The sequence below is a fragment of the Pelmatolapia mariae genome, linkage group LG16_19 (assembly GCF_036321145.2).
Source record: "Pelmatolapia mariae isolate MD_Pm_ZW linkage group LG16_19, Pm_UMD_F_2, whole genome shotgun sequence".
Classification (NCBI taxonomy): Eukaryota; Metazoa; Chordata; class Actinopteri; order Cichliformes; family Cichlidae; genus Pelmatolapia; species Pelmatolapia mariae.
Window position 1 is genome coordinate 9,437,555 of NC_086241.1, and position 23,921 is coordinate 9,461,475.

Here is a 23,921-nt window from a genome sequence, read left to right on the forward strand (position 1 = left end):
AATAACAACAAGAACACAGTGATGACAATAAAGAACAAAATGTGATATACTGATGTAGTTACAGCTTAAGAGAAATCTGTCATGTAAAAGGTGCAGTGGAGTTGTTTTTTGTTCATTGTTTTTTTTCAAAGTGTGTGGTTGAAACGACCCTGCCTGATGAAGCAGCACTTAGGTTCAGTTACCGCAGAGAATAACTCAAAAGTAGGTGGGAATACATGAACAGTGCAAATAATCTGAAAAAACACCAACTTAAAAAACTGAGTGCAACTGTACTTGCTTTGGCAGAGGGGTTGGCAGTTAAATAAATGCAATGGACAGGAAGTAGAAATGAAGTAGGATGTAAAAAAGCCGAAATTATACCCATCAGTTAAAGTTACACAAAGAAAAAATTTAAATAGATTGCTAAAATATTAAAGAAAAACTTGACATTTCTTAACTAAAACTACGGTTAGCAATAAATCATGATTGAGTCATTCCGTTTTTCACCCAAGAGCACGTGTATTATATTAAAACGGATTATTTTTTTTAATTATTCTTAGACATCATAGTCAGCTAATTGGGTTGCTTTTGAAAATAACATTGTAATGTGTATCTAAAATGAGGTTTCATACCTCATCATACGCAGTACATTTGTTTTTTTCCGCCACGGACGCGTGGCCAATCCAAACAAATTCTTTCACTTCCCAGACCTGCAGTGGGAATTTACGAGGTGAAATCGAACGCGTCAGCAGCCCGTTAGCAGTAAAGCAACGACCAAAAGAAAAGGCACTGCAGCGGAGGACTGCCCGTAAGTAAAACATCATTTTAACGCTAAAACTGGCTGTTTTTTTCACATGAAGTGACCTTTTTATCACTATTTTAGAGCTCAGAAGCTTTTCGGCACTGAAACTCGGAGCTCCTTTGGTTCCGTTTTGATCAAACAGACGAAAAAAAAAAGTTTATCTCATTTCCTCTTCTCGAGCGTTACCGTTATCATTCCTCTGATAGATTTTCCTCGGGGTTTAATATGTCGGAAAGACACAGATATGACGGGGGAAACCAGTAAGGTATCTTACTTTAGCCAAGTGGCTTTCCTTCGATTACATAAACTACTGAAAGCACGCGGGGAGTCGCTGCTGGAGATGTGAGCGAGTTGTGGGTTCACGGGTCGCATTCCCCCTGATTAAACTGAAGTGTCCAAAGTCACGTTAGGACCGGTTGTACACATCAGACAACTTCACGTTAACGGCCGCTACGTACAAAAAGGCGCCTGTTGCTACTTATCTAATGTTAAACGGTTAGAAAACACTTTGTGTCCTGACTATACACCTAAGATAATGAAAGAAGGCAGTTACCCTAGCCTAGCCTTAGATAACCTGGTAAATGGTGTCACCCAGACAACTTCATGTCTTATTATCTGTAACTCCACAGATCACTTCCACTGTACTGATGAATGTTTGTAAAGCAGTAATAGCTTACTGTATTTAAAAAGAGGCCATGCAGTCTCTTTTTAAATACTTTTTAATTTGACCCTTTAAAAAAAATCCAAATTATTTGTAGGTGATTAAATTAGCTTTTTTGTTTTTTTGCAACAAGCTAACAGTTACTCTGTGTAGCAGTCCTGAAGTGGCCTCCACACAGTAGCATCCACACAGGAAGTGATTTGGTTGTTTACTTCCCATGGCTTTGTCACTGGCTGTTGGTTGGTAGTGGATAGGCTACCAGGGTCTGGTTGCTTAGGTAACACTTGTGTATTTACTCCCCTCGTGTGTCAGTCAATGATATTCTTTGCACTCATTGGTGGTCAGTTCAGTCACTCAGGACTGAGAAAGGTTTAACTGCCATTAACTTTACTGATCTCTGGTTTCCAGTTTGATTGCAGTTGCTTCCATAGACTCCCGGTCCCACAGAAGTCTGTGGTAAACTAGCCCTGACTTTTGTAAGCACTTTTCAGATTTTGTATCAGGTGACACAGGATAAAATATTTATTCCATTTGATCAATTTTGGTCATTTGGTCACGAATTGGTTGCGAAACTCTTCAGTTTGAAGCTTCATAACACAACTTGATGAACCTACGTCAGAGGTGCCTCTGTCCATCTTTTGCACTGTGTTTTATACTGTATAGAGCAGTGGTCCCCAACCTTTTTTGCGCCACGGACCGGTTTATGTCAGACAATATTTTCACGGACTGGCCTTTAAGGTGTTGTGGATAAATACAACAAAATAAAACGAGTACCGTTACCAAAAAGGATTTATTCATAACACACGGGAAACCCAGGGAAACCAGAGTTAACAATAAATACCCTGTAAACCATACATTTCACACCTGAGCCTCAACTCTTGTGGCCCAGTACCAAACAAAGTGCCAAAGTCGACAGGCCTCACCGCACGAATTGTCTGGACTGGACCCAGCTGTGCTCACCTGAAACTTGACTTCGGTATTGAGTTTGGACTGCTGCATGGGCTACAGCATAGAAGAGATCATTTTTCCCTGATCATTACACGTGTACATGTAGCAGTCTGAATGATCTAGCATCAAAAAACAATAGGAGGACATTTCTTTCTCTTGCTTTGATTTTTAGATCGGAGCTTAAAGTGGCTAAGTTTAAAAAGATCTCCTTTTATCTTGTTCCAACTTTGTTTCAGCATGTGTGTGTGTTTGTCGGTGAAATACTGACCGTGTATGGGGCTTGTTTTATAAAGAGCGGAGGTGATGCAGGTGAGCAGCAGACTGAGTTAGTGGAGCTACAGGTTTAAGGTAAAAATCTTATTCTTATGTTATTGTATTTTTACACACCTCTGTTGCTTGTGAAGCTCGCACACAAGAATTTCACTCGCATGTACTGTGTTTGGGCCCTGCATGGTTCTTTACGAAGTAAAAGTTGGTGCTTTAATAGGTGCATGTTAAACTCGACTGCGATTGGATGATTTATTGGGTCGATGGAGCAGATGGGCTAGCGCTAGTTAGAGTATGCTCACAGTTTCGAAACATTACAGTTTCTTTAACAGCTCCATCCCGTTTCATTTGTTTGGCTGATATCTTCACATATTGAGAATAAATTCATTAACACAAAGAAATCTATAAGACTTAAATAACCTATGTAAGACAGAAACCAACATAACAACATAGGAACAGTTTTGCTGTGCTATTTTCACCACAGGAGTTGATCATGGTGCTGAAACGTTATTTAAATTCCAGTGGGCAGCATTGCAGCAACCTGAGTTTTCTGCGACTCAGCGACTCAGATTTCTGTAATAACATGATTACACATCCTGCTGCAATAACAGTATTTGTTGACTGAGTGAGGTTCAGTCGCTGCAGGAGAAAACCTCTTCACTGAAAAAATCCTACGACAAATCTGAAGTCTCAGAGTTGGTTAAATAGTTTAAAAACGACAGTAGAGTTTCTTTTTAGAGTAACTTGTTGTAATATTTGTTGGAACTGTAATTGAAATCAAAATACACAGCTATTTGCACAGCCTTAATTAGAGCTGCTTCATTATAGCAAATGATTGCTTTCCATAATTGGACCTCAAAAACCACAGATTCTCTGACTGTCATCTCAGCCTGAGCCGTGAGTGAGTTTTGGCTTTTAGAAAACACTTGAACAGAGGTGCATTTGAATTGTAACAGAAAACAAACAAGTAATCACTTTATCCTAATTATCCTGTTTTATTTAGAATCACTGGAAGACAAAATGTAAAAAGGAATTCCAATTAACCTTTCAGTGCTAGTATAATCACATGCCTGAAATGTTAAATTTAAGAATAAACTGTATTTATGCCAAAAGCTGGAACTTCCTGTGTTATAGTATCCAAAATATTAAAGAATGCCGATCACAGATTAGCTCAAATAAAATAGAAAAGTTCAGTAAAATAAAATCCAATAAGGTAAAATTTACAATCAAGAAGGAGTTCATTTACACAGAAAAGGTTAAATAAGATTTAAAAAAAGAGCGTCATAAATCAAAATCTATATTAAAAACAGAGCAGGTGCTTTGATTTGTAATAGAGGACAAAATGAGAGCTTAAAAACAAAAAAGCCATTGTTTTAGCCTGAATATTTTCTTTTTCTGAATTTAAATTAAAATCTCATTAATAATCCAGTTATGTTCTAACCAATATATGAATGAATGATATGAATGTTAAGTTAAGGATGAGGTTGAGTGCTTTTGTTATCAAAAAAATGAAATAAAAACAGAAAAAATAGCATTTGTCGCTGTTAGGGGCTCAATGAATCCAGCATGGTATGGTGATAGGATGTAACGTATGCAACAAGTCTGGTCATACTACTAAATATTTCACAATCAATTATTAGTGTCATTATAACAAAGTGGAAGCGATTGGGACAGACAGTAACTCAGCCATGTAGTGGTAGGCCACACAGAGCGGGGTGCTGAGGCGCAAAAGTCCACAAAGGTTGCTAACTTCCTGAATAGTCAGTTGCAACAGACCTCAAAAATAGTGATGGGAATTCCGGTTCTTTTTAGAGAATCGGCTCTTTTGGCTCGGCTCACTAAAAAGAGGCAGCTCTTTCGGCTCCCAACCGACTCTTCAGGTTGTTTTGTTGCTTTAATTAATTTATTATCAACAACAATATAAAATTATGAACAAAAGGAATTACTAATGTTAAAAAAACGTGGTTTTATTTATATATGTTTATATATAAATATATACAGTGGCCCCTAGAGACAAAGCATGTACAAACTCTGAAGCACGTACAAACTCCGAAGCACCTACAAACTCTGAAGCATGTACAAACTCCGAAGCACCTACAAACTCTGAAGCATGTATAAACTCCAAAACACATTTCTAGCGTTAACTGAACTTCCAAACCAAAGCTACCTAGATCACTTAAATTACACAATTGAAAGCATATGTGTATTGTTTGTGTATTTATACAGAAGCACTCATATATATTCAAATAATTTTAAAAAAATGTTCATTTACCTGTTACTACCACACACCAAATCCGGTTGTTGGTACTTCCTGGTTTGTGTAACCACTAGGTAACAAAAGCTCAACACTGCCCCTAGCATCCTGGAACACTTCCGTTGTGTTTTGTACATGTTTTGGAGTTTGTAGGTGCTTCGGAGTTTGTACATGCTTCGGAGTTTTTACGTGTTTTGGAGTTTTTACGTGTTTTGGAGTTTGTACGTGCTTCGGGGTTTGTACGTGCTTCGGAGTTTGTACGTGTTTTGGAGTTTTCACGTGTTATGGAGTTTGTACGTGCTTTGTCTCTAGGGGCCACCATAAATATACTTTTATTTATTCACTCCACATAAAATGTAATACATAAATCATATAATACAAAAACCAACTATTTACATTTCAACTTTTAACTATTTAAATTTTCAACTTTTTCCTTTTAAACAAATTTAAAGTGAAACAACACAAAACAGCAAACCACAACACAATTAAATATACATTAAAATATGAAAACAAAAAGAAGATGCACATTCTCTGTCATATAGGCCTGCATGAATAAACTTTCTAAATCCTTTATCATCCGCAACTGAAAATAGTTGTGGATGATTACTATACCTTTCTAATGTGACGTTGTTGTTCCTTTCTCTCTCTTTCCCTCCGGCTCTGTTCCTCTGCTGCCGCCCCTCCCCCCTCTTCCCAGCGCAAGCACAAGGCTTGCGTGCGGAGTGAAGCGGAAAAAAAGTGCGAGACAGAGGGTGAGAGAAAGAAGAAAAAAAAGAGCCTTGGCTCCCAATAAGGAGCCGGCTCGCGTCGTTCACTTCAAAGAGTCGGCTCTAAGAGTCGTTCGCGACCGACACATCACTACTCCAAAATTCATGTGGCTTTAGCTCAGGAACACTGAGGGCTTCATGGAATGGATTTCCCTGGCCGCTCAGCTGCATCCAAGCATCAGATGCAATGGTGTAAAGCACACCACCGCCAGACCCTAGAGCAGTAAATTGCCTGTATTTGTATAGCACTTTACTTAGTCCCTAAGGACCCCAAAGCGCTTTACATTACATTCAGTCATTCACACACTGGTGATTGTAGCTACATTGTAGCCACAGCTGCCCTGGGGCGCACTGACAGAGGCGAGGCTGCCGGACACTGGCGCCACCGGGCCCTCTGACCACCACCAGTAGGTGAAGTGTCTTGCCCAAGGACACAACGAGCGAGACTGTCCAAGCCAGGGCTCGAACCGGCAACCTTCCGATTACAAGACAAACTGCCAACTCTTGAGCCACGATCACCCCTAGACCAGTGGAGACGAGTTCTCTGGAGTGATGAACACTTGTTGTCTGGTGACAGCCTGATGGACGAGTCTGGATTTGGTGGTTGCCAGGAGAACGGTGCATGTCTGACTGCATTGTGCCAAGTGTAAAGTTTGGTGCAGGGGGGATTATGGTTTTGGGTTGTTCTTCAGGAACTCCTAATGCTTCAACATACCAAAACGTTTTGGACAATTTCAAGGTACCTGCTTTTTGGGAACAGTTTAGGTATGGCCCTTTTCTGTTCCAACATGACTGCTCAGCAGTACAGAAAGCAAGGTCAATAAAGAAATGCATGAGCGAGTTTGGGGTGGAAGAACAGTGCACTGAGTCCTGACCTCAACCCAGCAGAACACCTTTGGGATGAATTGGAGTGCAGACTGCAAACCAGGCTTTGTCATCCAACATCAGCGTCTAACCTCACAAATGTGCTTCTGGAAAAATTGTCAGAAATTCCCATAAACACGCTCTTAAACATTATGGAAAGCCTTTCCAGGAAAGTTGAAGCTGTTATAGCAGCAGAGGGTGAGCTGACATCATATTAAACCCTGCGTATTAAGAATTGGATGTGACCCTGAAGTTCACAAGGCAGATGAGCCGATGCTTTAGGAAATATAGAAAACTATGGTGAAAAACAGCTGTTGCTCCATTTGATCCTAGATTTTAAGGACTGCATTCCTGAATATTGTTTTTTTTTTCTCCATGAACAACGAAGTTATGGTCCCATTTATTCATGTGACTCTGAAGTATTTGGACAACACTTGGCTAGGTGTGTCACTTAAGTGTTTTGACCTCAGAGCTGTTTGCTCTTGTGACAGCCTGATAAAACAGCGGTCAAGGCAGACTCCCAAGTCCAAACAGAGGAAAACTAATGGCTTTGTAAAACTGAGTATACCTCCTCACTTAGAGATGGAAAATTACTGCTCACAGTGACAAAGAGCAAAGCTATTAAACCTCAGCTTACATGTGATGTAAAAGCACGCTTAAGTGAGTCACTGTTGCTGTTTAGTGACTTGTAGTAATATAGCTGATATAACTAAAGCACCACTGCTTGTTCATGCGTGTATTACACAGTAAACCGACCTTTTATCCATCTGTGTTCTGACATTTCACGGAATGATCGATTAGCTGACGAATGATAAAATAATAACAACAACAATAACGAAAGTCAGTAATTTCATTGTCCATTGGAAAAAGAACAGCCCTTAATATTTTTTATGCTGTAAAACTAAATTACATTTAAAATGAGCCAGTAGTTCATGTTTTAAATTTTGGTCTTTTTTATATTTGCAACTTTTTGAAGGCGGCCTTGGGTTAGAATTCACAGGCTGGCTAGGCAATTTTTTCGTATTGAGTTTCCATGTTCTAAATGTGCCTGTTTTGGTTCTCTTTAGTACTCTAGCTTCGCTGTCTCTGCCACAACAAGTATTTAAATATACGTTTTTGAAACGCCAAAAGATCATGTGTGTCATCAGCCACCCAGGACACCATCTATTAAAGCCAGAGAGAACATGCTGAGCGCAGTGTTTCCCATAGCTGTATTAGTTTTTATTTAAGCAGGAAGTGAAACTCTTGAAAAGAAGCTTTGTTTCCCTAGAGTGCTATGGGTGCTGGCATGTTTCAGGATACTGGGAGTAACTCCACCTCCAAGAGAATATATGAAGAAGCCATCCGTCAGGGAGAACATGAGGCTATCTAGTTAGCATCAACTGGACTTTCAAAATAAGAGTGAGAAGGATTATTCATTAGTAAAATAGCTTGTAAATGTGGTCGGGAGGCAAAGCCTTTCTCAGTTGACATAGGGTGCAAGGTGACAGGACACCAGTCTATTACAGCGGGAACACAGAGACAGACGGCCACTCATACTCGCATCCAGCCCTACATGCACTTCTGAATCACTAGTTAACCTCACATGCATCGCTTTGGACTGTGGCAAGAAGCTGTAGTACCCAAGCCACTGGAAGAACATGCAAACTCCAATCAGTAAGGCCCCAAACGGCTGGTTGATTCAAATTCAGTACTGTAACTGAGTAACGTTAAACTTCTTATAGGCTTGAAATTTCATATTTCAAAACTGCAGGAAATTACTGGATAAATGCTTCCCACAGTAGGGGTTCAGTCTGGATTTAGCCTGCTTTCTTTGTAGATGAGAAGCTTGAGTGTCAGTTTGAAGGTTTCTGCTTTAGTTCCTTGTTCAGATGCTGGGTGCTCTCAGTCGGTACTAAAAAGGTATCCAGTTGGTATCCGAGGCTATGGCTCCCACACCCCCTAGCAGATCATTACACGAAGGAACCTTTTAAATACAAGCGCGCTCATGCTCACAGGTGTACACACGGGTGCTCACACAAACAAACTACACCCTTTTTGGCTCCTACTTCAAAGCACACTGTGCGCTGTTGATCCTACGTGCTGCACAATAATATTCAATATTTAGTATTTACTGTTATATTCACATAGGTCATCGCGATGATGTTGTTTATTATGTTGCTCTCTTTTTTTTGCTTGTTTTCTCTTTTTTCTTTCTCAACAGGTGATCCAGGTGATTGATATATGTATTTTTTTGTCTGTTTGTTTTGTTAGTTTTTGTTTTTTGCCCTTTATCACCGTTCCTCTTCCCCGCTGTTTTTCTTTCCCTCTTTCTTTCTCCCTTTTCTTTCCCCCAGTCATGTCTGTCTTGTGTGTAGCAAGTGAAAATAAAATAAAATAAACAATAAAAGCAAAGGTGAATCAAACAGACCAATACGGCAAGGCCGGGATGGTCCATTTGGTCAAGTAAATCCGTTGGGCATCTTTCTTTGCCTTTAGACAATAATTCTGATGGCAAAAGAACCAAACGGGACAGGGGAAAAAAAAAAAAGGTATCCAGTTGTTTTGTGCGTCAGAACAGTTTTCCAAAGGCTGCTGTAGTCACTGGCCATTGGGTAAATGCAGAACAAACAGGATTTATTTGATGAGTAAAGTTAATGCACACTCAAACCAAATGTCTTCAGTAAATTAATTCAGGAGAAAAAATGTGTTCATTTGATAAGAAGTTTATCATTCAACACAGGCATTTTATAAGGAAGAAGAATGGCATAAAATTCCGTCAATGCCACAATGTGCATGTAAATAAAAGTTAATTTTATCTTTCTCAGGACTCTGCAGGCAGTCGGAAAAAAGATGCAAATGAGGGAAAAGCTCTGATGGGTTCTAAAACGAAAGTTAAATTAGTGTAGTTGCGTGCAGGACTAGAGTTTTTGGAAAGTTGAATAAATTATGATTATATTATCGTGTTATATTATTATTATTACACTACAATTCTGGCTCTGTTTGAGGAGCGGTGCTCCAAAAAACTTGGTGTAGTCCCTCTGCTCTTTTAAGATATGAACTCATGAATATCCACTCATGTTCTGGTGTTACAGACAGTTTTTAAAGCATTTATTCTGTAGTGGTTTGCACATTAGCTTAGAAAGTAAAAGGTTGCAGGGTCAGTTCCAGCCATAGACAGGTTAGGAAGGGCATCTGGCGTAAAACTCTGCCAAATCAAACATGTGGAGCTTGCTGTGGTGACCCCTCGTGAATACGGAAGCAGCTGTTGCTTGGGTTTTTCCTTTGTCCTGTCTCCTGTAGTGCAGCCTTTGTTTCATCCACTTTGATCAGGGCCTGTTCACATGGACGGAGATGAAACTCATCTTTTTGCACCGTTTAATAACTTACAGCATCCAGGTGGAGTCAGTCAGCGGCTCTAGTGTCTGTAGCGGCAGTGAGAGCAGAATTGATTTAAAAAAATGTAAACTTTTAACAGAAAGAAGGATATTTAGTCCTGCATATCATCGCACAATGAAGCTAAAAAGGTGTGACCAGTCTGTAACATTTGTTCTTGGCCATGATAGTGGGTCCATATAACGCACGACTGTATACATTTACTTTCTTTTAGAAGATGTTCCAGTGAGAGTGAGGGATGCCAGGTATGAGTCAGAATAACCCCTGTTTGTGGAAACAGCTCCCCCTGAGAAGCAGCCTGTCCCCGTGCGACCGCTACAAGCACGCCTGTTGCAGCTACAATGCAAACGTCTACGTCCTGGGAGGCAGAGAGAACAGCTGCCTGAGGGACTTCTGGAAATACAATGTGGGTAAGGGCCCCCACCCATTAATAGCCATGTATATATAAAGATGCAGATCTATATAAAGACGGATGACAGAATACTTCCTTAGAAGCGATATCCTTGTGGCTGGTCACAGAGTAGCCACTAGAAAGACCTCTTTTTAAGAATTACATATTAGGCAGAGTAGCCAAAAACCATGTTCAGGTACTCATTTACATAAAGCCCTCTCTTCAAATGACCAATTAGTCTACTACTTAACCCTTTAAGACCTACCATAGAACCAAGTCCGCCAGAGCTTATATTATATTTTTACATGCTGTAGTGCCAATTTTGGGAGCATTTCAAGTTGATATACATCAATACAACCATTATAGCCCACATTTTAATAATATGTATGCATTAAGTGCATAGTAATTACATAAATTGCAAAAAAGTGCAATAAACTACAAAAAAATTGAAAATCGTTTTTGTTTTTTTAACATATATTTCTAGTTAGAGAAATTTAAGAGGCTTATCCCTCAAAACTGTAAATACAAAAATAGTTGCACAAAATAGTTTCCCACCACAGGAAATTTATTTTGAGTGTCTTCATCATTTTATTTTTGAAATACACCAATTTTTATATACTGCAGGAAAAAAACGAAAATAAATATTATAATGCAAATTTGCAAAAAAGCAGCATATGCATCAAAATAAACTATTTCCAGCAGTGCAATTAGAGTTCTAAGCATCCCAGAAACGACACAGAAGGTCATAAAGTCAAAGATAACTTTTAAAAACACCAGTATAGGCTCATGAGGCCCTGATAGTAAAAAAAACTACATTTCCGCGAAAATGACGTCACGTCCGGTTTCGGGCAGGTAATGGCAGACAAAGTTCATGCTGACGTCTATTCCAACGTAGGAAGTGTTTTACGAACAGCTGATCGGATCGGCAAAGCGTGTTTCTGGAATATTATGTATTTGTTGCTGCAAGCGCTTTTTATGCAGTTTTTGCAAAGCTATATGTGGAAGGAAACCGTGACCAAGGACAAGCTAATGGCATAAGATGTAAGTACAACTCCTCCGGTTTCATATGCAAAAAAAATTATTGCTCTAGCTTACGTGGTTGCAGAGCTACCGGGATTTAAAAATAGTTACGCAAAACGGAGCGTGCCCGCTCCGACCGGTTTTAAAGGGTTAAAACAGCACAAAAGAAACAGACAAATGTTATGACTTAACACTTTGATCTTCACTAAGATCTATCCTCTCAGGTATGGTTATGATCACCTCTAGCTCTGCCCTGGTGAAGGCTACAATGCTTCAAATCTCCATCTTTTATATGCAGTCTTTTATTAGAAGATAGCACCAACTATTTCTATGGTATTTGGGCAGTGCCTTTGTGCAGATGTAGAAAGTGTTGCAAGTCGTTCAAGTTTATGTACACACTGTCATTCATGAAAAAAGATGTAACATTTATTCCACTTAAACTTTGTGAAGGATGTTTTTTGCTGCATTATAAAACAGCCTCCTATAATATCCTTTTTGTAATCATCAGTTAACAACACTGCTGTGTTTAATATTTCAGTGTCTGATGAATGGACCGAGTTGAGCTGCAGTGGTGAAGCGGCACCAGAGGAGCTAGAGGGACATTCTATGGTAGCTCACAAGGTACCTTCAATTTCTTTAATCATTGGACATAAAGCAGAGAGACCATCTTATGGCAGCGGTGGGCATGCTGAGTTTGTTTAACAGCTTTGAACTCTTCAGGGTTTCCTGTACGTGTTTGGAGGCCTGTTGGACTCTGCATACACCACATGCAGATGTGCTCTCTGGGTGTTCGACATCGGTGAGTTTCACTGCAGTGCAGCATGGGCTGGCAGCCAGTCACACTGCTGTTGCAGTCAATTCTCAGGCTCAGCAGGTAAAACATGTTGCTGCATTTCGATCCTCCATATCCCTGTAAAACTTTTCATTCCTCTGTGTCACTAAAGCTGAGAGAGAAACCTGAGAGGGTCTCCATGCTCATAACAGCGGTGTCATGTGCAATACAGGTTACTGAAGTAACATGTTTTACGTATGTGAACAAAGTCCAGGTGACTCTAAAGACAATTAGAAACAACATAAGAAAAGGTGATTTACCACAACACATATTTATCAAATGGAGGAAAACTGCAGCTGTGTTCATTTCCTGCTCTAACACTTCCTGTGTTCTTCACTTCAGCTCAGTTGTTATTCTGCTTGTTCCAACATAACCTAAATTCCATCTCATGCACAGTTTTTTTCAATTCTCACCACTTATTATATATAAAATCATATCACATCTGTAAAAAGCCCCCGAAACCCCCACCCTCAAAATCAATTGGTTCTTTTTGTTTTCATAATAACTATAATATGTTTAATGAAGCAAATGTTTTACACAATTGTTACATTTTACCGAACTTGGATATTTTTAGAAGTATAAGCTCTTGAAGTTTTCGTTCCACTCCAAGTGTCACAATGTAAAGAAAAATCTAGTTTTTGTTCAGCATGATGGGATCTGTCATCACTTGCATAAAATGCAGCAGTTTAATTTCTTTGACATAGAGCAACAGAGACAAGCTTTGAAAAAGTGCATTCTGGGTAAATTTTCAAGGTTAATATCCCCATGTGAAATAGGTGGATAGGTCAATGTAGCGATAGCTGTGGAGTGGAGAAACAACACTGGTGTTACCACAATCTTAATGATAGTTAGGACAGATCACACTGATCAAAGCAAGTTAAGGTCCTGAAGATGTTTTTCTAAGTATTAGAAGGGTCTCAGGATCAGCAGGTCATCCCTTCAGTTTCTGAAAATAATTATTTGGCATAAGACAGGATATCCACTCTTGTCATTTTATAAACACTAACATTCAGCTGCCAGAGCTCATCACACCCACACAAACACTAACACAACAGAGTCAACCCAGTTTCATCAAACAGTCACAACCTTTTATGTCCGTGAACACCACTTTGCATCAGTCTGCTCTCAATATTTTGCAGTTTTTTTAAAGGCAAAAAATTTCCACATTTGGAGGTAGGTGGGGTTAGTGGCGGCACGAAGCATTTTGCAGTTCACGCCAGAGACTATACAACTCACAGTTTTTGTATAATTTTTATCCCTCAGCTGTGAATGGCTGATGGGGTATTGACACATGCTTGTGAATGTAATAACCCAAAAATTAAGCGATGTGACATTGTCAAATTCTTACAATATATGAAAAATCTCAAGACTAGTTTGAATTTCAGTGACCTGGACCTAAAGGTCAAGGTCAGAAGCAAAGTTTTTTGAAAATCTTATGACTGTTATAACTCAACAAGTAAGTCACCTTGCATCAAGATCAAATTGCTACCATAGGTGTAGTTAACAAAACATCTCGGACAAGTTCGAATCTCAATTAAGTTGAAGGTCAAGGTCAGGGGTCAACTTCTCTTAAAATCACCTATACTAGGAAGCGGACAGGTAGCACAGGTAGCTGGTGGTATTTTTAGATATGTTACTTATTAAAAATATTTTGTCTGGTTACATTTAAGCATTAAAAACGACAGGATTAGGTTTAAAAAAAGGTCTTGGTTTAGGTTAAAATATAACATTTACCACGTCTTTTAAAGCCTCTCTACTTTGGCCAACTGGACAGTTTGTGTCCCTGTAACATAAGATTTCATAAGACTGGGCTGCACAACAGTGTGTGTCAGTGTATTTCAGAATCATCGCAGAAGTGCCTCTCCTTTTTGTATGTTAGCCTTTACTTACTTTTTTTGTCTTGGAGTAAGGCTGACACATGTTGTAAAGATATCATATCCATTTTATTGTACGTCACACTTTTAGTTTAATTTTCCTGTGTCATTTGTGTTTCAGCAAAGCAGAAGTGGGTGCAGTGGCAGGGAAAGAGGAGCTTGCTTCAGGTACCGAGCGCTTTTCATATCTAAATGATAACATGTTCTCTGTCTAAAGAACAGATGATTAGATCTCATTATCAGCTTATAACAGAAATAATTAACCGCTCAGTCCTCGTGTGCTGCCGTTTGTTTTGTGTCACGCAGTGACAACACTTGGAAGCACATCAGTGAACACTGTGCACAGTTCCTGCTATCCATTGCTTGTTTTAGCTTGTATCAGCAGAACAGAAGTCACACACTACCCACATATTTGTTAGAACTTTAAAGGTCAAATAAATGGATTTGCACTGTTTCCCCACAGAATGGATATAGCAAAGTAGGAAGAGGATCACCAAAGTAGGAAGAGAAAGGTTAGGGTTAGGTTGAAGAAGCCTAAATTTAATGCATTTTTTGTAACTGTTCAATCAAGGTCATAGAAGAAGATCTATGTAGGAATACTGGCCTGCTTGTTAGTAGCTTACCATCTATTCTAAATGTATTTCTCTCTCTTTCTGTGTGCAGACCCAAATGCCGACCAACAGGAAGGGCCACAGCGCCGTGGTGCTCGGCTCTGCCATGCTCATGTACGGAGGATTCATTGACATGAAAGGCACCTCCCAGGATTTCTGGAGTTTGGACTTTAGTGAGTTTAAAACTGACAAAAGGGAGAATTCAGTCAGCTCCTTCCATATAAAACTAACCAAATCTTAAAATTCCCACCTCACGCCCTCAAAATCAGCTGACCTTTTGTGGTATTTGCCAGAGTTACTATCAAAAGATTAATTGTCGCTTTTGTTCAGCATGACTTTTCTATAAGCAACTTTGAGCATTAATATAATGGGATAGATCATAATTTCAGTAAACTGCATCAGTTTAGTCCCACTTGATGCCAAGCTCATCTTCTAGCTGTGATTCCATCTTGGTCAATATAATTTTCTAAACTACTCATATTTACCAGTGTGAATGTAGTTTATAGCTGTGAGATGGAGAAACAAATTGACAATTAAACTGAGCTGAACCGTTTCTAGGAGTGAAATCTCACCCATATTCAGTTAGAGGGCAGCATGTGAACATCATCTGCATTGTGACACATGCAAACACAATGTGAGCTGCAGAATGAGCATTAATTATAGATACTTGTTTGTGTGTGTGTGTTAATGGCAGATATCATGTCTTGGTCCCTGCTGAGTGGCTCTCAGCAGGACTCATTAGGCCCAGGCCCCAGACACAGTCACTCAGCTGTAGCCTATCAGGGCTGCGTGTACCTGTTTGGAGGCTTAAAAGGTTTACGGGAGCAGAGAGACTTCTGGAAGTGGAATTCCAGCAGCCACACATGGAGTTCACTCAAGTAAGTGCGGAGTTTGTCGGTATTTTTGAAAACTGGGTGCAGTGAAAAAGATCAGTCGCGACATTAAAACCACTGACAGGTAGTGATGGGCAAACTGCGACAAACAAAGTCGTTGTGCCAGCACTGGATCATGGTTTCACAACAATCTCACAGCCATCTCCACAGCGACACCTGCTGGCTGCTTTTGTGTCAGTACTTGAACAGGCTATTCTGTGAAACAACACAGACAAGCATTGCACATTTCTAGACAAATCTACATGTTATACCAGACTATCAATAATTATGATCAATATATGTTTTGGAGAACTTCCTTTACAACAAAATAAGAAATACTTTGGAATGGTTAAAGACAGCGATGACTGCAATGAACTCTGTGTTTCAGCATGTACTATTTTGCTGTGGTTGTGTTAACGTACATGAGGCTGTTTCAGTTACTTACTAATTCAGTGCAATACAAAACAAGCCAGTTTATAAATAATGTATACTGAAAATAGCTGCTCTGTTCATCATGATGTCCACACAAGGTCTGTGGATTTGACTACGGCTTACTTTGTAAATAGGTTAAGTAGAGGCCCCAATATCATTTATTCTCTTTGTGACTGAATATAGCTAATTACACTTGTGGAAAATGAATAAAATAAGAGAAAAATGAAGCAATACTGTCTACATTTGTCATATCAAAGATTTTTATTCAAAACATTTTGAGTCTTTTTGGTTTTTCAGCTATTCTTAGACTGAGTCAGATGTTTTTTATTATTATTAACTGACCTCCCTAATCTTGGAAAAAGTCCATTCACAAGGCACACTTGTTGCAGGTATACATAAGTCTTTTTTGCCATGATATAAAGGTGTGAATATGTAACACATCACTCCTGTGAATATACTAGTGGTTCATATGCCCCTTGAATGAATTCATCTCTGTGGGTTTCACTAACCTGGCTGTCAAAAAGTTCCCACAGTCTATGTTTTTTAAATCCTGTGCTGTGGTTATTGTTTTTGCTGCTGCTGACTCTTAAGCTTTCTGGGAGTTTTTACTGTCATTAGATTTGGTCTACACTCTAACAATAAAACCTAGAAGCAGTAGGTAAGCCGCCTGTTGAAACTATAGTTAAATGCACCAGTTAGCAAAAGGACCCAGACCCAGAGTCATTCTAAATTAGCTCACACTGGCTCTTACAGATGGTCAGCCTCTAAAAAACGCAACTCTGCTCATTAGCTTTTTCAATTTAGGCCCAGTTTACAGCTGTATTGTCTTAATCGCTCCAGCAGTTTAGCAAATTACAAGCTTGCTACATTGCTTTTCATTTTTTAAGTTAAAGTACTTTTTGCTTCCTAACATTTCTTTATTCACATTTGTTTTACCTGTGTTTTAATTTGTGAAACTATATTTTAGTTGTAATTTCTTTTTTTTTAGTTTTGCTTTTAAAGAACTTTGATTGAAATTATTATTCCAGATAGAGTGGTGTAATGCAGAGTAATGAGGCGTGATGTTCATGGCACATTATGAAGGGTGAGAAATGAGTCAAACCTTGTAAAACAAATGCAGTTTTTAACATAAAGAGTAAAGCAAAGAGCAGGAGGAACATCAAGGGAAGGTCAAGACTCATGAGAAAACTTGACAAGCAGTCTGTTGCAGCTCTCCATCTGAATATTCCCACATAACATAACAAGGCAGAAGAACCTGATCCAGTTGATGAGACAGAGAATCCTTCATCAGCGGCTGAAAAGACTGGGATCACTTTTCAGCGGCTGCTGTCTCGTGCTGACAGGCTGACATGTGAGGTGGAAACACTGATTGTAGTGTGTCTGTTGCAAAAAAAGGAAAGAAAGAGTCCTGAGGAACCGTCTCTTTAATAGTTTAGTAATACGTAAATTTATGTATATAAAGAGCTCCAGATCACTTAGATTTACATCTGGAGAGTTTTGTTTTGTTTTTTTTGTTCTGGGTGACTGAATATGTTACATGTAAAGACTTGTGGATAACAGATCATCAGAGTGGACTAATTCATCTGGCGTTATGAACATGAACAGCAGTTTATCAGGACTAATGATTAGCCGGTCAGCAGCATAGTCAGGACTAACGTCACTTTTTTTTGCCCCCTGAGGCACAGGTATCATACAGCAAATGGAAAAAAACAGACAGACAGTGTGACCCTAATAACACAATGTTACTGGAAGGTCTTGTGATTTCTAATGGTGATAACCTGACTTTGTAGGTTGTAAACCGTTACAGTTACATTTAAGTAAAGTCTGAGAAAAATATGAGAGTTTAAGATGCAGATGTAATTGTTTGTTTCTCACCTCCCCTCCAAACTTTCTCTGGTTGGTTTAGAGGCGTTTTATGGCAGGGTTCCTGGGGGAATTTGCCAAGTATGGTTTAAAGGAGGGGGGTATTTGGGAGCTGTTTAACAATGTGTTGATCTGACATCAGGTTCATTCTCTTAATGTTAATAGTTTTCCACTCAACTTATTACGTTTGAGAGGAGCTGCTCTCTATAAGCAGGAGTCTGAGAGCGCCTCGTCCTGAGAATCGGTGCGTCAGACGGTGTTTGTGAGCAGTCATTGGCTGAACGATGTAGAGTCCTTTCCTGAGTTTACTTTTTGGTTTTCATTTTTAATTTGAAGACTTTCCGTAGTTAGCTAGCTTCATTCTTAGCTTTTCCTCATTTTTTCCAAACAGGTCAGAGGTATGTACCACGAAGCGAGTTCAGTATGATGCTGTTAGCTACTTCAACAAAACCTAAGCATCAAATGTTCAGAGATAATGGTTTAAAGTCAGCTCTCCCTGTTAGCTGTTTTTGCTTCAGCCTCTTCAACCTTCACAAAATGAACTGACTGAGTGCTGCCAACTTAATTCAAAGACATTATCAGAGGTGCATGTCACAGAAATCACTGCGTATTAGAGCTCTGAAACTGATGAAGGAGACTTGGAAATCAAGTTTGCATCCAGATCAAAGGGAAATTTTACTGTCTGCATATTCTTGGTGACAAACGTACCACAAATAGACTCACTGTTTTTCTAATCTGTGATATATCAGCTGTAATTCCCAAAGTGTGAAAAGAGCTTTGGCAAAAGGAAAGGAAAAAGGGGACAGGAAGCTTGTAGTGTCTGCTGTGACACACAGATGTATCCGCAGTCAGTTTTCTGGTGTCCTCAAAACACACAAGAGTCAGTATTAAACTCAACACCTCACTCATCTGTTTTTTTAAGATGTTTTTCCACAGATCAGGTCAGGTCCCATTTGCCTCCCCCCTCTTTTGTGTCCTCAGTTCCTCTCTTAGCATCTTAGTCTTAGCCCCTCCCTACCACAGAGAGCAGAGGAGGCAAGGAAGAGACACAAGGAGAGGACTCAAGGCAGCTGGTGTTAAACAAAAAGAGATGTCCGTCCTTCAGGGCCTCCTTTAAATACGATGAGTGACACATCTGTGTCAGAAATAGATTTATCATCCCAGGTTTAACAGTGCAAATGATGTGTTTTATATCCAGGGGTAATTTTAATAAAGTAACATGGCACAACACGCCATATAGAAATATTATCACACACGCTGTGCAAGGCAGAGAGTATGATCCCACATGGATCAGCAGTTTATCGATTACAGCTCCTGGTGCTCCCAGCCAGTCTCCCATTCAGGCACAACTGTGGTCCAAACAGCACTTCCTGTCTGACCGGTCTTTTTAGCACTGATGTTTTTAGCACTGACTGCTAAACTTATTTGGCATCATTTGGTGTGCTCTTTCCTGCTAACATCACCTGTGGTTGTTTTTTCTCAGGTACGGCCCTCCTAAGCTCACAGGACACTCAGCTGTCACCTATAAAGACTCAATGCTCCTTTTCGGTGGAGGCGAGACCCAGGACTCTCCAAAGAACTGCCTGTGGAGATACAGCTTCATCACTCAGACCTGGATGCAGCTCGCCACACTCCCGGGCTCCAACCCCCCAGACAAGATCCACCACTGCTGCACTGGTCTGGGTCCCAGCTACAAAACCAGTAGCACCAGCAAGAGCTCAGACTCAGGACTCCAGCCCAGGTTACTGGGAGGGAAACTCAAGCCGTTTAAGAACAAGTGCTTCCCAGCACCACTCACCTACCTGGAGTCAGATAACGCTATAGAGCTGGAGACTTTCACTCCAGACAGAGAAGCCAACAGAAGTTCTTCAGAACTGGAGACCAGCAGAGAGGCCTTAATAGAGATAGATGGTCAGCGTATTGGAAGCTGCCTGACATTTGAGAACAAAGCATTCATGAAACAATGGAGCTGCTCAGAGGAGGAGGCGCTGGAGGGCAAGGATGGAGACATCACTCAGCATCTGCCCGACCTGCTGCTGGTGCTCGGCGGAAAACCTTGTACGAGAACCAGCCCCATCTCCATGTGGCAGGTGACGCTGATTGACTGAATAAATGATTCTGTTCTCTGCGTGAGAAGCATGTTTTAATAGGTGTTACTAGCTTTCTGTGAAAAAGAAAATAACTTGAAATTTTTATACTTTTGTACAGTTTCAGTGTTTTGAATTTTACATTTTTTGCAACATTCTGATAGAATAGAATAGCCCTTATTGTCATTGTACAGGGTACAACGAAATTGGAGTGCCACTCCCTTGGTGCAAAATACAATAATAAATATAAATGTAAAATATAAAAGGTACAATAAAACAAACAATAGTAAGTACGATATATACAGGATAGCAGCATTAATATAATGACAGTATGAATAGCAGCATAATATAGTGACAGTGACAGTATGGTGTAGCTAAGCAGGTTCAATTGTTTTTGTGCTTATTTACTACGGTGATAGCTCTGGGAAAGAAGCTATCCCTGAATCTGTTTGTCCTGGTTTTATGTGGCCTGTACCGTCGGCCTGACGGTAATAGTTCAAACAGTTGATTGCTGGGGTGAGAATGGTCCTTGATGATATTGCCAGCTCTGCTGAGGTACCGAGAGTTTGCAATGACCTCCAGGCTGGGCAGAGAGCAGCCAGTGATCTTCTGGGCTGTGTTGATGACCCTCTGCAGTACTTTCCTGTCTGCAGCTGAGCACCCTGCATACCATGTTGTTATGCCATACGTTAGGGTGCTCTCTATGGTGGCTCTGTAGAATGTCACCAGCAGCCTCTCCTCCAGGTTGTTCCTCCTGAGCACTCTCAGAAAGTGGAGACGCTGCTGGGCCTTTTTACCACCGCCGTGGTATTTGCAGTCCAGGAGAGATCATCAGAGATCTGCACACCCAGAAACCTCATGGAGTGTACCCTCTCCACACAGTTTCCGTGAATGTAAAGTGGGGCCGGGTCTGCTCTGCCCTTCCTGAAGTCCAAGATAAGTTCTTTAGTTTTCGTGGTGTTCAGTTGGAGGTTATTAACTGAACACCACTCAGTCAGTCTGTTGACCTCATCTCTGTAGTCAGACTCATCCCCCCTTGAGATGAGTCCAACCACTGTGGTGTCATCCGCGAACTTTATGATGGTGTTTGAGAGATGGGTAGGGGAGCAGTCGGATGTGTAGAGCGTAAACAGCAGGGGACTCAGAACACATCCTTGTGGAGACCCGGTGCTGAGTGTGATGGTGCTGGACAGGTGGGGGCCGAGTCTGACAGACTGTGGTCTATTTGTCAGGAAGTCCCTGATCCAGAGGCAGATGGGGGTGGAGAGTCCCAGGTGAGACAGTTTCTGGACCAGGATCTCTGGGATGATATGATTGAATGCTGAGCTGAAGTCCAGAAAGAGCATTCTCACATAGCTTCCTCGGTGCTCCAGGTGACTCAGCGCAGTGTGGAGCGCTATGGTGATAGCATCCTCGGTGGATCGATTTGTCCTGTAGGCAAATTGGTGGGGGTCCAAAGTGGGAGGCAGACCGGCCCTGATGTGCTGACAGACCAGTCTCTCAAAGCACTTCATCACTACAGGCGTAAGTGCAACAGGCCTGTAGTCATTTGGGCTGACCACAGCTGTCTTTTTGGCGATGGGGATGATGGTGGAGGTTTTGAGGCAGGGCGGGACGGTGTTTAATGACAAGGAAAGGTTGAAGATTTTAGTGAAGACTCCGGTCAGTTCGTCAGCACATGCTCTGAGAACCTTTCCATGTATTCCATCAGGACCTGCCGCCTTCCTGGGATTCACTGACCTTAGAACACACAAGTAAATTGTGGGGAAATGGCATTACAGAAAGCTGTGTTCTGTTAACAGTGAATGTGAAAAAACACAGTATCTGTTCTGTGCATCTGTTCATAGTGTCTGTAAGAACAGGGAAGGTATTGGAATCAGATCTTTAGTGAGGATCAGCCCAGAATTTCACAGTCGGTGCATTTGTATGTCTGTGTTGATGTACACAAAGGAACAAAATCTGAGAAAAACAGGGATTTGGCAGTCTGATATTTGACTCAAAAAGCTGAATCGGGCTGAGCTCTGTGTTCTGTGTTTCATAAACTAGGCGTCAGCAGTGTGGAGAAGTTAGATACTGCTGCACTGACAGGTTTTCTTTGATGTTTGCAAACGTTTTTTACTCCCCAGCAACTGCTGCAAACTGAACCGACTCCACTAAAAGGCTTGGTTTAACACTTTTTGGGAAGCTCTTGCTACACTTACAGTAACATGCTGTAGAGCACATCATTAATATGATTTGCCTTCTCCTGTGTCTGTCTGCTCCACCCTGTGTGTGAGGAGGTGCATCACAGAGACTGAGAGCAGAGAAAGGAGAAACTAACATGACTGTAAATAACTGGAGGAAAGACTCCCACACTAAGCTGTGAGGAGGACAAACAAAGCAGGTCATCATTTTATTTATTTTGGTCCTGTAGTCGTTTATTCCTGTATTAATAAAGACAGAATCAGTGCATTTTTATTCTTGGTTGTAGTCCCATTGTACACTTCATTAGGTACACCATGCTACCACTAGGGTGGACCTACTTTAGTTAATTGTTCATGGCACAGATTCACCCAAGTTTCTGCAAACATTCCTCAGAGATTTTGTTCCACATTGACATGACAGCATCACACAGTGGCTGTACAGTGAACTCATTGTCATCTTCATGATACCAGATACCAGATATGTGACACAGCATGTTATCCTGCTGGAAGCAGCCATCAGAAGATGGGTACGCTGTGGTCATACAGATAGGCAACAGCTATACTCAGGTATCTAATGAACTGAAAAAAGAGCAAAACAGAAATAAATGAAAAATAAGCATTATTTAATTAACATTAAAATAAGTATTTGCAGTGTCAGAAGGCTTTGGAGTGTCTGTATTTACTATTGGTACTTACTGAGGCAGGGACAGCTAAAGAGTGAGTCAGCTCTTTGTGTTGTGATGGATTATTTTATTCTTCTGACCTCCTTAAATCTGTCCACGATCAATACCACACATCACATGAGACAGAACAGCTAATCTAAAACTGAACATTATCAAACAATAAAAAATCAACTGTAATAAGCAAACCTGCTAAGAAATACTCATTTAAAATACACAAACTCACCTTCAGGTGGTGCCAACAAAGGTGAACGTGTGTCTGAGTGAGTTAAGAATATTTCTACTCGAATAAAAGATATGTTTGAAATCGTGTTGCATTCACTCGTCAGCTGAGCTTCTCCCACAGCTCCTTTTAAAATGACCAAAATGGTTTCATTTATGTTCTCATATTTTTACAGAAATATAGCTTCATGACAGAAATTCTAACCTGTTCTATGAAAAGGACATTTATTTAAACAATTCCCATCTGTTACTTCTTACAAAACAACTTCTTTGTTTTAATAAAAGTACAAAAAGTAAACTGAACGTATGTTTGAGTGAATTACAGTATGCTTATATTATTTTAACATGGCGTCTGTGCAATACTTTGATAAACAACATATTGCACTGGAGACCTCACAGTCAGGCTCTTTGTTACCGCCATGCTTCACTTTCAAACTAAATCTGAACATCTGGGTTGCAGATGTGGAAGATCGGCAAGATTTTTGACAGAAAAAGAAAAAGAAAATATATAGATCCCTCAAATATCCGAAGAGTGTCAAAGTCATAGCAAATTCTCTAAAAGGATTAATTTTTTTTCAAATAAAAAGTATTGCAAAAGTACATAGAAATACCACCTAAAGGTCAGTGAGGAATATTAGTGAGTTCTAAAATAATAGTGTGCTGAGTGCGTCCTTATGCCAGGACACAAACTTAACAAAAACAAAAAGGAAATTGTGATAAAACTTCGAAACACTGAACCTGCCCGCTGATCGGCTCCTCTTACTGACCGCACAGCTGTGACCGTTTGGAAATGTTTTCACCTGTTTAGAAATTTGAACACAGGCCAGCCTGACAATCTTCTAAATCTGTTTGAAGCGCAATCAACGAACGCTTTCACCTAACAGTAATGTCAACTACACTACACAAGAGGGCGCCACAACTCCACAGACTCCATCAA

The 23,921-nt window shown here is 40.3% G+C and overlaps 1 protein-coding gene across 2 annotated transcripts; it reads left to right on the forward strand.

The window, feature by feature from the left end:
* Positions 1 to 713: 713 nt before the first annotated feature.
* Positions 714 to 19,959, forward strand: klhdc3l (kelch domain containing 3-like). Of its 2 annotated transcripts, none has more exons than XM_063498199.1 (8): positions 714 to 787; positions 10,132 to 10,327; positions 11,867 to 11,949; positions 12,049 to 12,127; positions 14,156 to 14,202; positions 14,698 to 14,818; positions 15,340 to 15,523; positions 19,296 to 19,959. In XM_063498199.1, exons 2-8 carry the CDS (start codon positions 10,156 to 10,158, stop codon positions 19,918 to 19,920), a joined length of 1,311 nt encoding a protein of 436 aa, XP_063354269.1. In that variant the 5' UTR covers positions 714 to 787; positions 10,132 to 10,155; the 3' UTR covers positions 19,921 to 19,959. The 2 variants fall into 2 exon arrangements, with proteins under 2 accessions (XP_063354269.1, XP_063354270.1); XM_063498200.1 differs by having other exon boundaries at positions 741 to 787; positions 10,135 to 10,327.
* Positions 19,960 to 23,921: the final 3,962 nt, after the last annotated feature.